This window comes from Tripterygium wilfordii, chromosome 15, assembly GCF_013401445.1.
Source record: "Tripterygium wilfordii isolate XIE 37 chromosome 15, ASM1340144v1, whole genome shotgun sequence".
Lineage (NCBI taxonomy): Eukaryota > Viridiplantae > Streptophyta > Magnoliopsida > Celastrales > Celastraceae > Tripterygium > Tripterygium wilfordii.
Window position 1 is genome coordinate 5,903,021 of NC_052246.1, and position 14,124 is coordinate 5,917,144.

Consider the following 14,124-nt stretch of genomic DNA (forward strand, 5'->3'; position numbering starts at 1 on the left):
TCGGGTCGGGCCAGTCAGATGTCGATCCCCTATCATTTTAAAATTTGTTTTTAATTTTTAAAATTTATATTTGTATTTTAATTGAATAAAAAATGCATGTAACATTTTTATTTATATCCAATAGTCTAGGATTTTCATGTACTTTTCATGTTAATTTAATTTCTATTTCTATTTCGAACAAAAATATATCATTGCATTGCATGCGTAAAATCTATCAAAATATAAATATAGTCTTTCAAAATTTATTAATTTTTTTTTAAGTCCCGTTAAAGAACTATAGCGTGGGCCGCTGCAGTCATCCTAAGATCTTCGACTTGTAAATTTGGAATGGTTTACTTCCCATAAACACGTGCTAAGATGTTAACATGGAAATTGATATTCTGTATTATGTAAATCACAATAGGTTACTCATTGCAAGGTAGACAGGTAGTAACGAGGAAAGTTGTACTTAGAATCTCCAAAATAGAAAAGTTCTTCCCTAACACATTTAGAAAAGTTCTTCCCTAACATGTTTCCAAGTGTTATGCTCCATTTGACAGAGTTTATTTGCTGTCAAAATAAACTAGCTAAATGATCAATTCCGGATTATGTAAATTACAAACATTAACGAGTGCTTTGAAGCCCGGTAAATGCGTTTTTCTCCCCGGTAAATGTGTTTTTCTCCGAGAAGCTTATAAGCTCCAACAAAAGTTTGTTAACCGGGCAATCCCCTCAATCCTGGAAAAGAAAAGAAACTATGAGTGGATAATTGATTAAAAAAGTAGTATATATAATACAACTTACAAAAGACTAAAAATGCACAAAGATCAAGTAAAGCAATCACAGAACTTTGAAGACCAATACTATTGGGAGTTCAAACAGCCACATTCAAGATTAAAGAGCTTCATCACCTTGGTTTGCCTCTTTACCAAGGATACATAAATATCAATTCCTACCCTACTAATCGCAAACTAATTGATGTTTGATGCCAGAAGTGTTCAATGTCGCACCTTAAATACCCTTTTCTCGTGGTTTCCTTGCAACTAGGACTCCAAGAAGCATGGGGCTATTTGCTGCATTCTTTCAAGAAAATTTCAAATACTTAACTTATTACAACTGAATGCAAATGTGAAGACTCCTAAAATTGTGAGCTTCTTTCTCGATATGAAGACCTGAAAATGTGTTTCAAATTGAAATCGAAAAAAGAAAAATGCTGCTTATAAGCCCTCAGATCTCATACATAGCTATATTGTTCATCATGAAAAACTAAATAGTTTTCATTGGATCCCTTTCCGCATATTCAACTGTTGACACTAATGTACTTGTTGAATTATATGACTACGAATGTAGTAGTCGAGTTATGTAGCTACAAATGCAGTGGTTGAGTTGTGTGACTACAAATGTAATAATTAAATTATTACTACTAAGTTGTAATGTAGTGATCCTATTGTGTGAATTCCATTATTGTATAAAAATTTATATAAACAATAAACTTCTATAGCAATTTGCTTGTATGCCAAAGCTATCATTTCTACTATAATAATTTTAAAATGTGTATTTATTCATATAAATTACTAGAAAAGTTCATTGCTTATTTACTTGTATAAGTTTCTATACAACAATGACATCCATACATACAATTCGACCACTACATTACAATTTCATAGCCGTAAAATTCAATCATTACATTACATTGGTAGCCACACAACTCAACTACTACATTGGTAGCCACACAACTCAACTGTTACATTATAACCACACAATTAAACTACTACTATATTCATAGTCTTTCAACAACCACATTACGTCAACTTCTTGACACAAATTTTTTTATTATAATATTAAATTTAAGAAAAAATAACATCAATTGAGTTACTATTTAAATATGATAAATTTTATATTATGATAGTTGTCAAACAAATTGACCTGAATGAATAAAGAACGATTGGGAAAAAAAAATTTAAATGATTTAGAAAGGATTTATAATATCTAATACATAACAAAACTATCCGTAAAAAGTAAATGTAGAGAATTTGTTAAGAAGAGCTGACGTGGATGATCTAACAATATAAATGTCTTGTCACAATTTCCAACATAATTGCAGTCCAAACATCAATCAAGTAGATGCACTTCTTTGGAGTTTTTTTTTTCCCCAATATAGCATTGGTGACATAAATATATATTCATACTCAACTTTATTAGTCATGTAGCACTCCACCCATTCTCAATGGCGCGACTAGCTTTGTATTTTTACAATCAGGCCAATAAGAATGGCGTGACTAGTGTTAAAACTTTAGCAATGACGTCACTCTATATATTTTTTGAGTGACGCCATTTGTAATGACGTTTTAATACTAGTCACGTCATTACCAATGATGTGATTGTGTAAAAAACAATCACGCCATTCTTATTGGCGTGATTGTAAAAATACAAGGCTAATCACGCCATTGAGGATGGAGTGCTATATGGGTAATAAAGTTGAGTGTAATGTTATATGGGTATATATTAATGTCCTAGTGCTATATTGGAAAAAAAAATCCATTTCTTTGACTTCTCACACAACTTTACAACTTTATGTTAAAGTATATCACTTCTATCTACATTATCCAACAAAATGATAAAACTCTCCCTAAACTTACTCTAAATTTCAAATTCCAAACATTAAATCCTAAAATCCTAAATCTTTACCCAAAATATTAAAATTCTAAATCCAAACTTTAAATTTTAAACACTAAAACCTTTAATCCCAAATCTTAAATCTAAAATTCTACATCCTAAACCTTTACAAAAACCCAAAATGCGATCATGTTGAAAACCTAAATTCTAAATGCATTCACACTTTTGTCAAATTAGGGACAAGTATACCATTTAAAAAAACACGTTACATTCTACCTTGGCACACATTAACAAAAGCCTTAATAAACAACTCAATGCTTTCAAAAAACTAAACCTAAGACATAAAACTTGCACAGATGGAGATATGCTGCCAAACGAAGATGAATTAAGCACACTAACCAAAACATTAAACATAAAACCAGATGACAGCCACCAATCACTACAGTTCCACTTCCTAGAACAAAATGTTAAAAAATCATAATATTTATTTATCCACAAGTTCTTGGTGTATTACCAATCATCACAAAGATCAATTTAAGCCTCAAACAATATACCAACTGTATGAACGAAAGCAGGAAAAAAACAATTAGACGCAGCTACATAGAAATCTCACTATAAAGACAGAGATGAAGCTACATGGAAATCTCACTACAAAACCTTTACCTTCACGGTCAAATAGCTTGCAGAACAATGATCCACAGCACAATCATAAAGCTCAGCATATCCCGGAAGTAAAAAAACAACAATAATAACCAATGTGCTTTATATAACATTGAAATCAAGTTAAATATTGCAAGAAACAAAACAACACTAATATCAGAAAGCAGACAAGCACTGCCCTCAGATAATTGCTATTACATTTAATAAAAGGTGATGCGTTTATTTTCATCATGAACCAATCCACAGTGATAGAAAGAACAACAACAACAGCAGCAGCAACAGCAAAACCCAGCAGGGTCGAGGGATTATGGAGGGCTCATAATGAAAAATCAAATCCATCACCAGTCATAAATTTTCATCATTGTGCAATTGGAAGTTGAAAAGGAATATTAAAGCCAAGAAATCCAACAGACCAGATTCTTTAATCACAAAACATGTGATTCTCTACCAATATTGGTCCTCTAGGAAACGAATTATACTGTTTAACAGACTGCAACCAATGATAACTAAACTTCCCAGACTATCAAAAAAGACTAAACTTAAAAGATGTTCTCAAAATGGAAACAACAAAAACTCACTGCCTACATCGGATCACAAGAAGATAAGCTAAGTGAATGAAATAAAACTACGAGATAAAGTCAGCTATAGCTTTCTAGGCTGCATTTCCATCAAATTACAGAAAAAGACTGCTCAGAGCCCAGTGCATATATCATCATCCAGTAATCTAACTTCACAAATCCAAACAATATCCAAGATAAGCTTAAGCAATTAGTAGTAGTTAAATAAAAAAAAAGCCTTGCACAAACACATCAAATAGAGTAAATTAGATAAAGCCCTCAGATCTCATAGCTTCAAACCAATCATTCAAGGTTTAGCGCCAAAGGCGGTCATCAAAAGCCTTCACACACCACAACGTAATAAGTGGTGGTGGAGGAGGAAGAAAAGTGGTGGAGGAGGCGGATGCGGTGGTGAGTGAAGGCTAGCGATTAACACAAACCATTTGCAACCAAGTCAATATAGTTTTCGAGTTGTACATCATCAGGCGAAGCATAGTCCGTGACAAAATCACAAAAGAAAACAGAGTAAACAAACAAAACAAGAAAGATAAACCTGTGAAAGATGAACAAATACGTGCAAAAGATTGCAGAGGGAGCAGCCGCGACAGAACGCACGGAGCTTGGTCATGGAGATTCCAGACTGGATATACTAGCGGCGCTTATATGAGACGGTTAGAACAATCAGAATGTCAAATGGCCAACGTACGCTGGTTTCTAGGGTTGATTTTCTTGATGAAAGCTGGGCTTGGGCCCATTACCGAACAGCCCCGAAGAGCCCAATGGGCCGATGATTTTATGTTTTCTCCGGTTTGAAGATTAGCGACTTCTCATAGTCATAATCATAAAATTAATTGATTTAGGTAATCTCTTCTTCATTTCAATTTTCAAACACAACAATTAAGCACATGCTGATGCACTTGTGAATTAATAAACTAATTAATTAATCAAGGATGTTTCCTCTAATAAGGATTAATTAGGGCCTAAGTGAACAATTGCGGTGGTAGTGAGTGGTATATATATATATTGTAAACCCATGGATACCCTGCTCCATATATAGGAATGTGATCATAGGATGATTAACCCTTTAGGCTTTAGCTTTTAATCTTCCCCAGCCGGGCTTCTCCAAGACCTCATTAATGTAATAAATTAATCTCTCATGCAAATATCCAGTTAGTATTGAATCATGTTGCCGTCTCTCCCACATATTTGGTATACATGTTTGGCTGGTGTCCATATAAAATATTTAACATGTAAAAATGCAAGTACAGAGAGAGTTGAGAGAGTTTTGAAGTTCATATAACCTGTATGTGATCCTCTAATGGTGGAGAAGCAAGGTTGGAGTTGAACATGTTAATCAGATTAATGGAGGCCAAAGTAAAGTTTGTCTAAAACACATGTACAAGCACAAGCTTAGGTACAAGAAACTTGTATTGCTAGTGCATGTTTTCACACAATATATTCAATGGGAGAAAATGATCCTAATGGAATCCCTCAGATAGCAAAAGAACATGCAGGCATCTAATGTCTACTTCAACACCCTACAAACACAGTTAAATATTACCTCTACATAATTCTGTACTGAATATACAATGATTAAACCTAAAACTGGTTTTTTTTTTCTTTCTCCTCGATTTAGCGCATCATGGCAACAACAAAGTTTTTAACAACATATGCAGGGATGTCACCGCCGAAAGTCGAATCAAACTAACCCCAAATATGTCGAAAAAGATAAAAACAGAAAAGACACGACTGCCTGCGCCCTTTGCCCACAGAGATTTTACTGCACTTTCCATTCCGACTTGGTTGAACAGTTATCACATAAAGCAGGCAATCCTATAAAACTGGATAAGGAGGACATTACAATTTAAATGTTCTATATCTTTCCATAATCTCTTTTTCTGCTATTCACATGCCAATTTGGTGTCAAAGCTGCTCAAGCAAATGGCAAAGGCCTGAAAGGCCGAGAGAGGATATCGGTAATCCATGGTGAACATATCCTTGCCAACCTTGCCGAATTGCAGGATGATTTTATCATGGTCTGACGGCGCTGGCTGTGATGGAGTTGGTGCACCAGCAGCAGGCTGTGTCGCTGCAATCAGCTGGAAGTTCTTGACAGATGCAACAGTTACCCTGCCACGGAAATTAAGGCACCAACACTGCAACTGCTCATGCCATCTTGGTGCCTTGTTCCGAAGAACCAATGGTCTTTCTTTTCCTTCCTCTTCTTCATCACGGGTACCAACGATGTCAGAAAACCGAGAACTGCTGAAATTGACTGAATTATCAATTGATTTTGAGAAGGAAATGCTCCGGAATGAGTCTTCCAAGTTGCGAGGGAGAAGCTCCGCCTGGCCAGGTACAAAACCACCTGGCTCAAGGGGTTTGGCAGGAATTGAGTGCATGATGCATTGCATTCTGCGTGGGCCTCTAGTACCCAACACATTCAGCTCGTATGCAATTTCAGCAATGTTGTAGCTGCCAGTGGGTACCTTTGGAGAAACTTTCTTCGAGTAGAACCTACGGCTTCGACCAGGTGGAAGAAGCTGAGAATTGTTGTATGGGGGCTGCGTATCATAAATTATGAATTTGGTGCCCAGAAAATTTGACCTGAGGCAGGGAAATGTTCAACTCAAAATAATTAAGATGATATTGCGCAAATCCCAAACTACTTGTAAATTAACAACAGTTGAACTAATAATGATACGAAAGTCCACATATCATTTGTTGGGTCAAACTTTCAACTTTTATCATTCATCCGGTCATTTATAATTTGTTCCTACACTCTATGCAGACAAAAAACTTACAGCATTCGAAATAACGCACACTTAACCACCATCCATATTAACTAATTGTTTCACAATACTGAGATTGCGAAGCATTTCTCAAAGCTAGCATGTTCTATCACAAATGACACAAACTAACAATCCCATCACCCTCTCAAGAGAATAGCATCAGTAAATCCATTATCACAATCATTAAAAGCTAGAGTATGCATGAAAACTACAAACGAATAACCATCACAATCATATCCCAGTAATATGTCATCATCGTAATCCCAGGATAAGGATTCATCTCAAGCCACATTCAAGAAACACCCAGGAGTAATTTTGAACGTAGTATCTGGTGTTGCAATGCAATAAAAGAACTAAACTGATTGGCTGTCTAACCAGAAGAATGAAAATCGTTGAAACTTATATAAGCGAAGGATAGCAGGAATGATACACATATAGACATATTACCATAATCCACAAAAGGTGTTCTAGTAGGATGATGCTCCCCCACGACTAGAAAGCCTTGCAATGGCCTTGCAATTCAAATTTGATGCTCTGAATGCAATAATTAAAAGTTACCCTACTTCAAGTAGTCCTGACAGCCTGACAGGGCCATATTCAAAATATTCAAAAGACATAGCCATATTCAAGCCATTAGATTTGAATTGCAAGGGAAATCCTCGGCATATCAATTGCATGGGAGTTCAATTTGCTATAGTTCATAGAACAACCCATATATTAATCAATCAATCAACACCCTAGTCAAAGATGGACTAAGCGTCCCTAACTTCAAGTTTGGCGCCTCTTCTTCTTTCATGCTTCTGCATAGTTAGCTCATTTCTATGTTATTTTTCTAAATGGTAGTAGGTAAAGATAAGGCTGGTTAAATTCAATTAAGGATGCATGCATTAAGAAACTTTGGGAACCACAATTTGCTTGCCCTGAAGATCCCAAGGTCATATCAAATCCACAGATGACATTGCACAAAAAGGGAAAAATGCTATAAAATGGAAAAACCATTAACAATAACACCAAGCCACTAGTTGGAGTGGTAAGGATGGTGTGTATCACCCTAGTGACCAGGGTTCGAATCCCCCTCCCCCATTTCAAAAAAAAAAACTTGGCCTAATAATCATGAAAACTTAAATTTATGATTCTCACTAATTTTTTAATTGTCAACATTAACTACTGAACCCAATGGCTGAATCATCACAATCAATGCTAGTATGGTATGGTTCAAGATTGGATTGAGAACATTAACATCAAACTTCCTCTTACCTCAATTTTCCAATGTAGGTACTACTTGATCTTGATATATTATCTGCATCCATCGAAATTACATACTCTGTGCAAGTAGTTCTCCGACTCCGTTTTGCAGAAAGAAGAAACTTTCCATTTTCAACAAGCAAAGCTGCAAAAACACATGGCGCATCCACATATGAAATGTTTACTGTAAATGCAACAATTGCAAAAGGCTGTTTCATATACTTAAAAAAGAAGACACAAGAGGCACTACAGAAACCTTACAATTCATGAGCTCGTAGCAAATGAGAAATGCAAGTTTCAAATCACATCATTAACACAGAAACAAACATAAAGTAGATTCAATGTGCTTTATCAAAAAGTAGATTCACGGTGACAAAAAAAAGATTGTGAAGCCCATGGCCAAGACAATAATAATTCTCATATGAATCGATGATTTTCAGATTAAACCCATACATTTGCATCAAACATGCATTTTATTAGACTAGCATAGGTCAGCGGGAGACTGCTCGGGTAAAACCTTGCAATTGGTTAGGAAAACAATCACCCTGGAGTGGTCAAAATCAATTTCTTTGAAACTGATAAAGAGTTTGCTGAAGATAGTTTGATACACAGTCACCATGTATTCAGTAAAAAAAAAAAATCAGATTAATTTTGATCAAAAGGGCTTCTTGATTACATAAAATTCGATACAAGTTTAAAACTTCTTATTGAAATTGAGAATCTGGAACTATAAAGGACGATATAAGTGGCAAAAGGCAGCATCAACTATAAATAAAGGCTCTAGTGCCAGAGAAATCAGTGCTACCAAAATGCATGCACACATTAAAAGAGAACCAGGCACACACTTTAACGTATTTTCCTTTGTATCAGTGTCCAGTGAGTGATATTCACCTAAACAGAAGATTTTTGTGGGGAGAAGGGGGGAGGAGAGACTACAGTTTAGTAAAATGATGCTTTGAACAACAATGTCGGTATTCTCACAGGACAGAATGGATTTATAACTTTCCATAAGCAAAAATCATGGCTTGTAGCAAGCCACTAAACAGAAACAAGCAATTTTTTCTTTGGTTCATAAAACAAGAGTGAATAGCCAATCTTAGAAAATTCAACCAAAACTTACCAGGGCTAAGGCAAAGGAAAAGATGATAAGTCAAATTAGATTTGTCTCTCTTAATGAAGCACTGAATAGTTCCATCCCTGGGCCCAGGCTGTAAAACACACATCATTATATTAAAGGGAAAAACGTAAGCACCCCCATGAATTTATAGTTAATATAAATGTTTGCATGTACACAGTCAGCAAAAGCATCCAGAATAAGAAATTTAAAAAATAATTTCCCACTACAGATACTTATGCATGCAAGAAGAGGGAATTTAAATTTGCACCTGCTTCAAGGAAACTGGGAAGGTAATTTTTCCAGAAAACTCAGGACTTCTGACAATTTCCTTGCACATTTCTCTCCATGACCTGCACACGGCACAACATGAAACCACATACTTGCGAGCAGGCCAAGTACTCTCACTTGCCTCCAATCTCTTGATCACATCGTGCAGAAGCTCAGGTGGAAGGCTAGCCCATCGACTGTTCTGGATTACTAAAGGCTGTTCGTGTAATTCATGCACCGAACCATGAGATTTCCCCCTGTGGTGGCCTGGAAGCCTTACATCAAAACTCCGCCTCGATAAGCTTCCAAACCCATCCCTCACATCTCGTACTATACTACGGAACGACATTTACTACACGACCCCAATAGGATCAGAAAGTCAATCTGCCCCCTGCCATGTTTAAAATAACTACTTTATCTTAAGTTGAATTATGACCACAATTGCTAAGTGCTAACAACTACCGATAAACAGAACTCGACTTAAAATTTCCTACAACAATGCTTAATAACCAGGAAAAAAAACAAATGATTACATTTAAGGAAAAGCACAGAGCAAGAAAAGAAGATTCTCATTAAAGCAAAGGCCTTCACATGGACCAAAAAATCTTATGTTATAACAGCAGGCTTTGTCAGAAACATCTTTTCTAGGCTAACCTGACTTTGACGACCCAAACATCTACTAATTCAAATCTAACTTTCTAATTTGCATAAGCATAGTCAAATTAAGAATATAAAGCAAAAGAAAAAGAGGCACATCCAAAACCCATATAGAAAAGACCCAAAAGAAAATTTGCACAAAAGAGTTCACAGCTCCAAATAAGGAAAAATTATTGCAGCAATTAGAGTGGTAAAATAAAATATCAAAATTAAGAACCATAAACATGCCCTGGTGTAGTTCCAGACATTAACTACGTATTGAAATCCTAAAAATACAGCATCTATTGCGTTGTAAGGACAAATAAGTAAACAAGGAAGACTCATTAGAGAGACGATAATTTCAAAGGGCTTACGTAGAAACAAACAAACCTCACCTCCAAATCACATACAGTAATGAAACATACACCACAGATCACTGTTTGCGCTCAAACCTTCACCGCTTAGCAAGACAAAAGCTTCCACAGAAACCCTGCAATTACGCATGTAATATTTCAACAATTAAACACCCCAAACAATAGTCTGGTAAGTTCCATCATTCTCATCAACCAGAATACAGACCCATCAACGAGAGACAATAAAATTGAGATAATACTGGGTAGTTTCTCTAGAAACAAAAAGAAAACCCAACAAACACCAAACCCAAGAGATCTAAATCAAACACCCACACAATTATTAATTGTATAGAAGATCAAAAAGCAACTCACCAGTCGCCACCCACTCTCTTTCTCTCTCTCGGTTCAGATCCTTGGCTTCAACACACGGTTTCTTTTTCTCTCACTAGTTTCTCTCTCCAGAGGACTGCTGTGCACGGACTCGAAGCTTTGATTAAATCCACTTCACCAACTGACATGAAAAGGAGTTGCCTTTAAAAACAGAGTTTAATATTAGCAACTTAGCTGACGTGAATTCGAACGCCGAGAGTCGCCGATTTATGTATTCGGTACAATGGAATCGACGGTATGGATTAAATAATTTCGATTTTTTTAATAAGATAATTCTTTTTTAAAAGTCTAGACTCCACACACGTTAAGCCATGCACTCAATTTCATCTACCACTCAAATATTATCAACCACCACTCATTTCAATTATCACTCAAGCATTATCAGCCACCACCCATTTTATCTGCCACTCATTTCAACTACCACTCAAATATTATCAACTATAACTACCTATAAATAAACTCATTTGCTATATCACTTTCACTCATTTTCAATCTTTTCCCTTAGCTTCACTCACTTCCACTCCGTTTTTCTTATAAATTATAACATTCTATATGGCTCGTCGTAATCGTTTGGTTAATATATTACTCAAGGAGAAGGATCACATCAACCACGACTTTTTCTTACTCCCAACAGTGGTCATGGAAGAGGAAGAAGAGTGTCCAATGCCACAATTTGGTTCTATGTCAGGTCATTCTGTCATTTGGTGTGGTCAAATTGAAGATCATGAAAGACTTTACCATGACTATTTTGCTCAAATACACATCCTCTCCATCTATTTTGAATGAGGTTTTGAATGAACAGTTCACTATTTCTTTGAATTTTATATGTCGTCGAAGACTTTTGATCCATATTTTAAGCAAAAAAGAGATGCTCTTGGCGTGTGCCTAGTTTGTCTCCTCTTCAAAAGTTAATAGCTACACTAAGGATGTTTGCTTATGGAATATTTACAGATTATGTAAGAATTAGAGAAAGCACCGCCATTGAAAGCCTTAAAAGATTTATTTGGGCAATTATTGCTTTATTCGGGAAGAATACTTAAGATTGCCAAAAAAATGGTGGTCTTCGAGTTACTAACTATGAATGAAAGACACAGTTTTCTTGGAATGTTTGGGTAGCATTGATTGTATGTATTGAAAGTGAAAGGATTGTCCAACGGCTTCGCAAGTCATATTCATGAACCGACCATTAATTTAGAACTTGCTGCTTCACAAGAACTTTGGATATGACATGCCTTTTCTGAATTACCAAGATCTCTCAATGATTTGAATGTGCTAGATCAATCTCTTTTGATAGCGAATTTGCTGAAGGACGTGTTCCTTTGGTCAACTATATGATTAATGGCAATAATTATTCAATAGGATATTATCTTGTTGATGGAAATATATCCATCATATATGATCAATATTGTTTAAACTATTTTAGCTCCACAAGGAAATACGAGGGAATTCTTTGCTAAAACTCAATAATCGACTTAGCACGTTTTGTGATCGTGTGTGGACCGGCACATTATTGAGAGCTTGAAACTTTGTCTGATATTATGATTGCATGCATAATTCTAAGCAACATGATTGTTGAGGATGAGAGGGACAATTATGACAACAATTTCAATTACGATACACTAGAAGGGTATACGAAACCATTGATTTCACATAAGTGTATTTCAGAAACTCTAGAATTCATTGATACATATTATCGAGTTAGAGATAGACATACTCACTATCAGCTACATGCAAATCTCGTTGAACATTTATGACAACTTCATAGAGAAATTGGATTGATGTTTTCTTTTGGATATCGATATGTATAATTATTACTCTTATAAATAAGATACTTATATATTAGTTTTTTCTTCAAGATAAACAATGAATTCTGAAAAAAGAAATTATTATTTAACATAAAATGAAAATCGCATTAATCCATCCAAATGAAAATCCCTAACTCTTTCTGAAAATGCACATTAGGAGCAATTACAGATTATTGACCAAGAACATACAAATTATCAGTGAAATAGTTGGAAAATTATATCATGAAGTTGACTTTGGGTCAACAATGCTCTCTCTTGATTAATATCCAAGAAAAATCCACAAAGATGGGAACCCCAAAATCCACAACATCGACCGAAATGTCTCCTATTGAATTTGACGTATTGAGAGTTACATTCTCAACTTCTCCTGACACATCTCGTCCATGATGTTATACGTTAATGAGTGGAAAAGAATGTTTGACAATTAAACTCATAATTTAATTCATGATGTCTCTATCATGTTGTTTCTCCAACCTTGCCTTGATTAATTTTTCCCCATTTTGAAGGACCAGTAGGAGATTTTTTAAATGTTATTTATTGACGTTACGTTATCATTAGTTAAGAGCAAGTTGAAAATTTATTAATACAACACAATACTAAAATAAAATTATTATTATTAGAGAATTTTTGTATAAATTCTACGTACCTTAATTATCTCACTTTCCCTAACCACTGCAACAAAATGAAGAATGTTAATATTGTCGATCAAACATGGGTCTCCCTGTTATAATTTGAAAATTTTGCGGAGAATACAAATTGAGAAAAAGCAAGTAGAGAGAAAGAAGTAAAAGGAGGAGGTGGAGAGAGGTTATGTCTAATCCACTTCAGTTATTGTCCACTCAATGTCCAAGACTCGCATGTGTTTAGCTTTTAAAAAGTTCCTCAATTGGTTGGACGTGGCTCATTCTTGGAAACTACATTACTTGGTACCCTCCAAGGGATGTGGGACATTTTATGTTTTAACAATCCCCTTCATTTGTGTGCTCAGTTATGCGAGTCCCAACAAATGGACTATACTGGTTAAGGTTGTGGGTGGTCTATCAATTAGAACATCCAAAAAGTTCAAGAGGTGATCCAAATGGATGGAGGTATTTAAGATCGAACCTCCCTCTGATACAATGTTATGGTTTAAACAATTTGAGAGGGGTAATAATTTAGAAGAAGCAAATAGGGAGAAGTAGAAGAAGGGAGTAAGAGAAGTTAAGCCCAATCCATTTGATATATTGTTCACTCTGAGTCCAAGATCTGCATGACTTTGTCTTTTAAAAGACCCTCAAGTGGTTGGAAGTTGACTCATTCTTATAAACCACCTCGGTAATCTCCAAGAGATGGACATTTTATGTCCTAACACTCCTTCCTAATCTATAGAATAATTCCTGACTAATTCCACTATCACTAGAGAAAATCTCTTTTAATTTCATGGTAATTTGCTGTTTATCAAAAAACAAAACAATTGATTCCTAATTAAACCGTGTTTAAATTAATATTTAGAGCTCAAATTATGAAAGTCTAGTTACTACATATTATTGTTTTTTTTTTGAAATACTGTTGAGAAATATGCTTCTCATTGGAATTGAATCTTGAACACACATATGTCTAACCCAGTCGATTGTCAACCGAGCCACATCTCGTTGGTTACTACATATTATTGTTCTTTTACATTAAAGCATGGAATGGAGTTATACCATTGTGCAATAATTTTAGTGT

General features: G+C 35.3%; 1 protein-coding gene, 1 long non-coding RNA gene and 1 other non-coding gene across 3 annotated transcripts; all 3 read right to left on the minus strand.

The window, feature by feature from the left end:
* Positions 1–353: 353 nt before the first annotated feature.
* LOC119980006 lies at positions 354–4,505 on the minus strand. The gene is made up of 2 exons (XR_005463784.1): positions 4,366–4,505; positions 354–717 (listed from the first exon to the last, which is right to left on the minus strand). It is a non-coding gene; the product is annotated as an uncharacterized LOC119980006 (long non-coding RNA).
* LOC119980188 lies at positions 3,891–3,975 on the minus strand. Its single transcript, XR_005463824.1, has one exon. It is a non-coding gene; the product is annotated as a small nucleolar RNA snoR118 (small nucleolar RNA).
* Positions 4,506–5,285: 780 nt separating the features above from the next.
* On the minus strand, positions 5,286–10,752 carry LOC120016942 (tubby-like F-box protein 8). Its single transcript, XM_038869952.1, has 6 exons — positions 10,595–10,752; positions 10,265–10,359; positions 9,235–9,624; positions 8,970–9,057; positions 7,862–7,994; positions 5,286–6,419 (listed from the first exon to the last, which is right to left on the minus strand). Exons 3-6 carry the CDS (start codon positions 9,580–9,582, stop codon positions 5,714–5,716), a joined length of 1,275 nt encoding a protein of 424 aa, XP_038725880.1. The 5' UTR covers positions 9,583–9,624; positions 10,265–10,359; positions 10,595–10,752; the 3' UTR covers positions 5,286–5,713.
* Between the last annotated feature and the right edge of the window lie 3,372 nt (positions 10,753–14,124).

Coding starts and splice junctions, on each gene's coding strand:
- LOC120016942 (XM_038869952.1), bottom strand. CDS start 9,582: ATGTCGTTCCGTAGTATAGTACGAGATGTGAGGGATGGGTTTGGAAGC. Junction 9,058..9,234: donor TCCCAGTTTCCTTGAAGCAG/GTGCAAATTTAA, acceptor TGTGTTTTACAG/CCTGGGCCCAGGGATGGAAC. Junction 7,995..8,969: donor TTTCCTTTGCCTTAGCCCTG/GTAAGTTTTGGT, acceptor GTGTTTTTGCAG/CTTTGCTTGTTGAAAATGGA.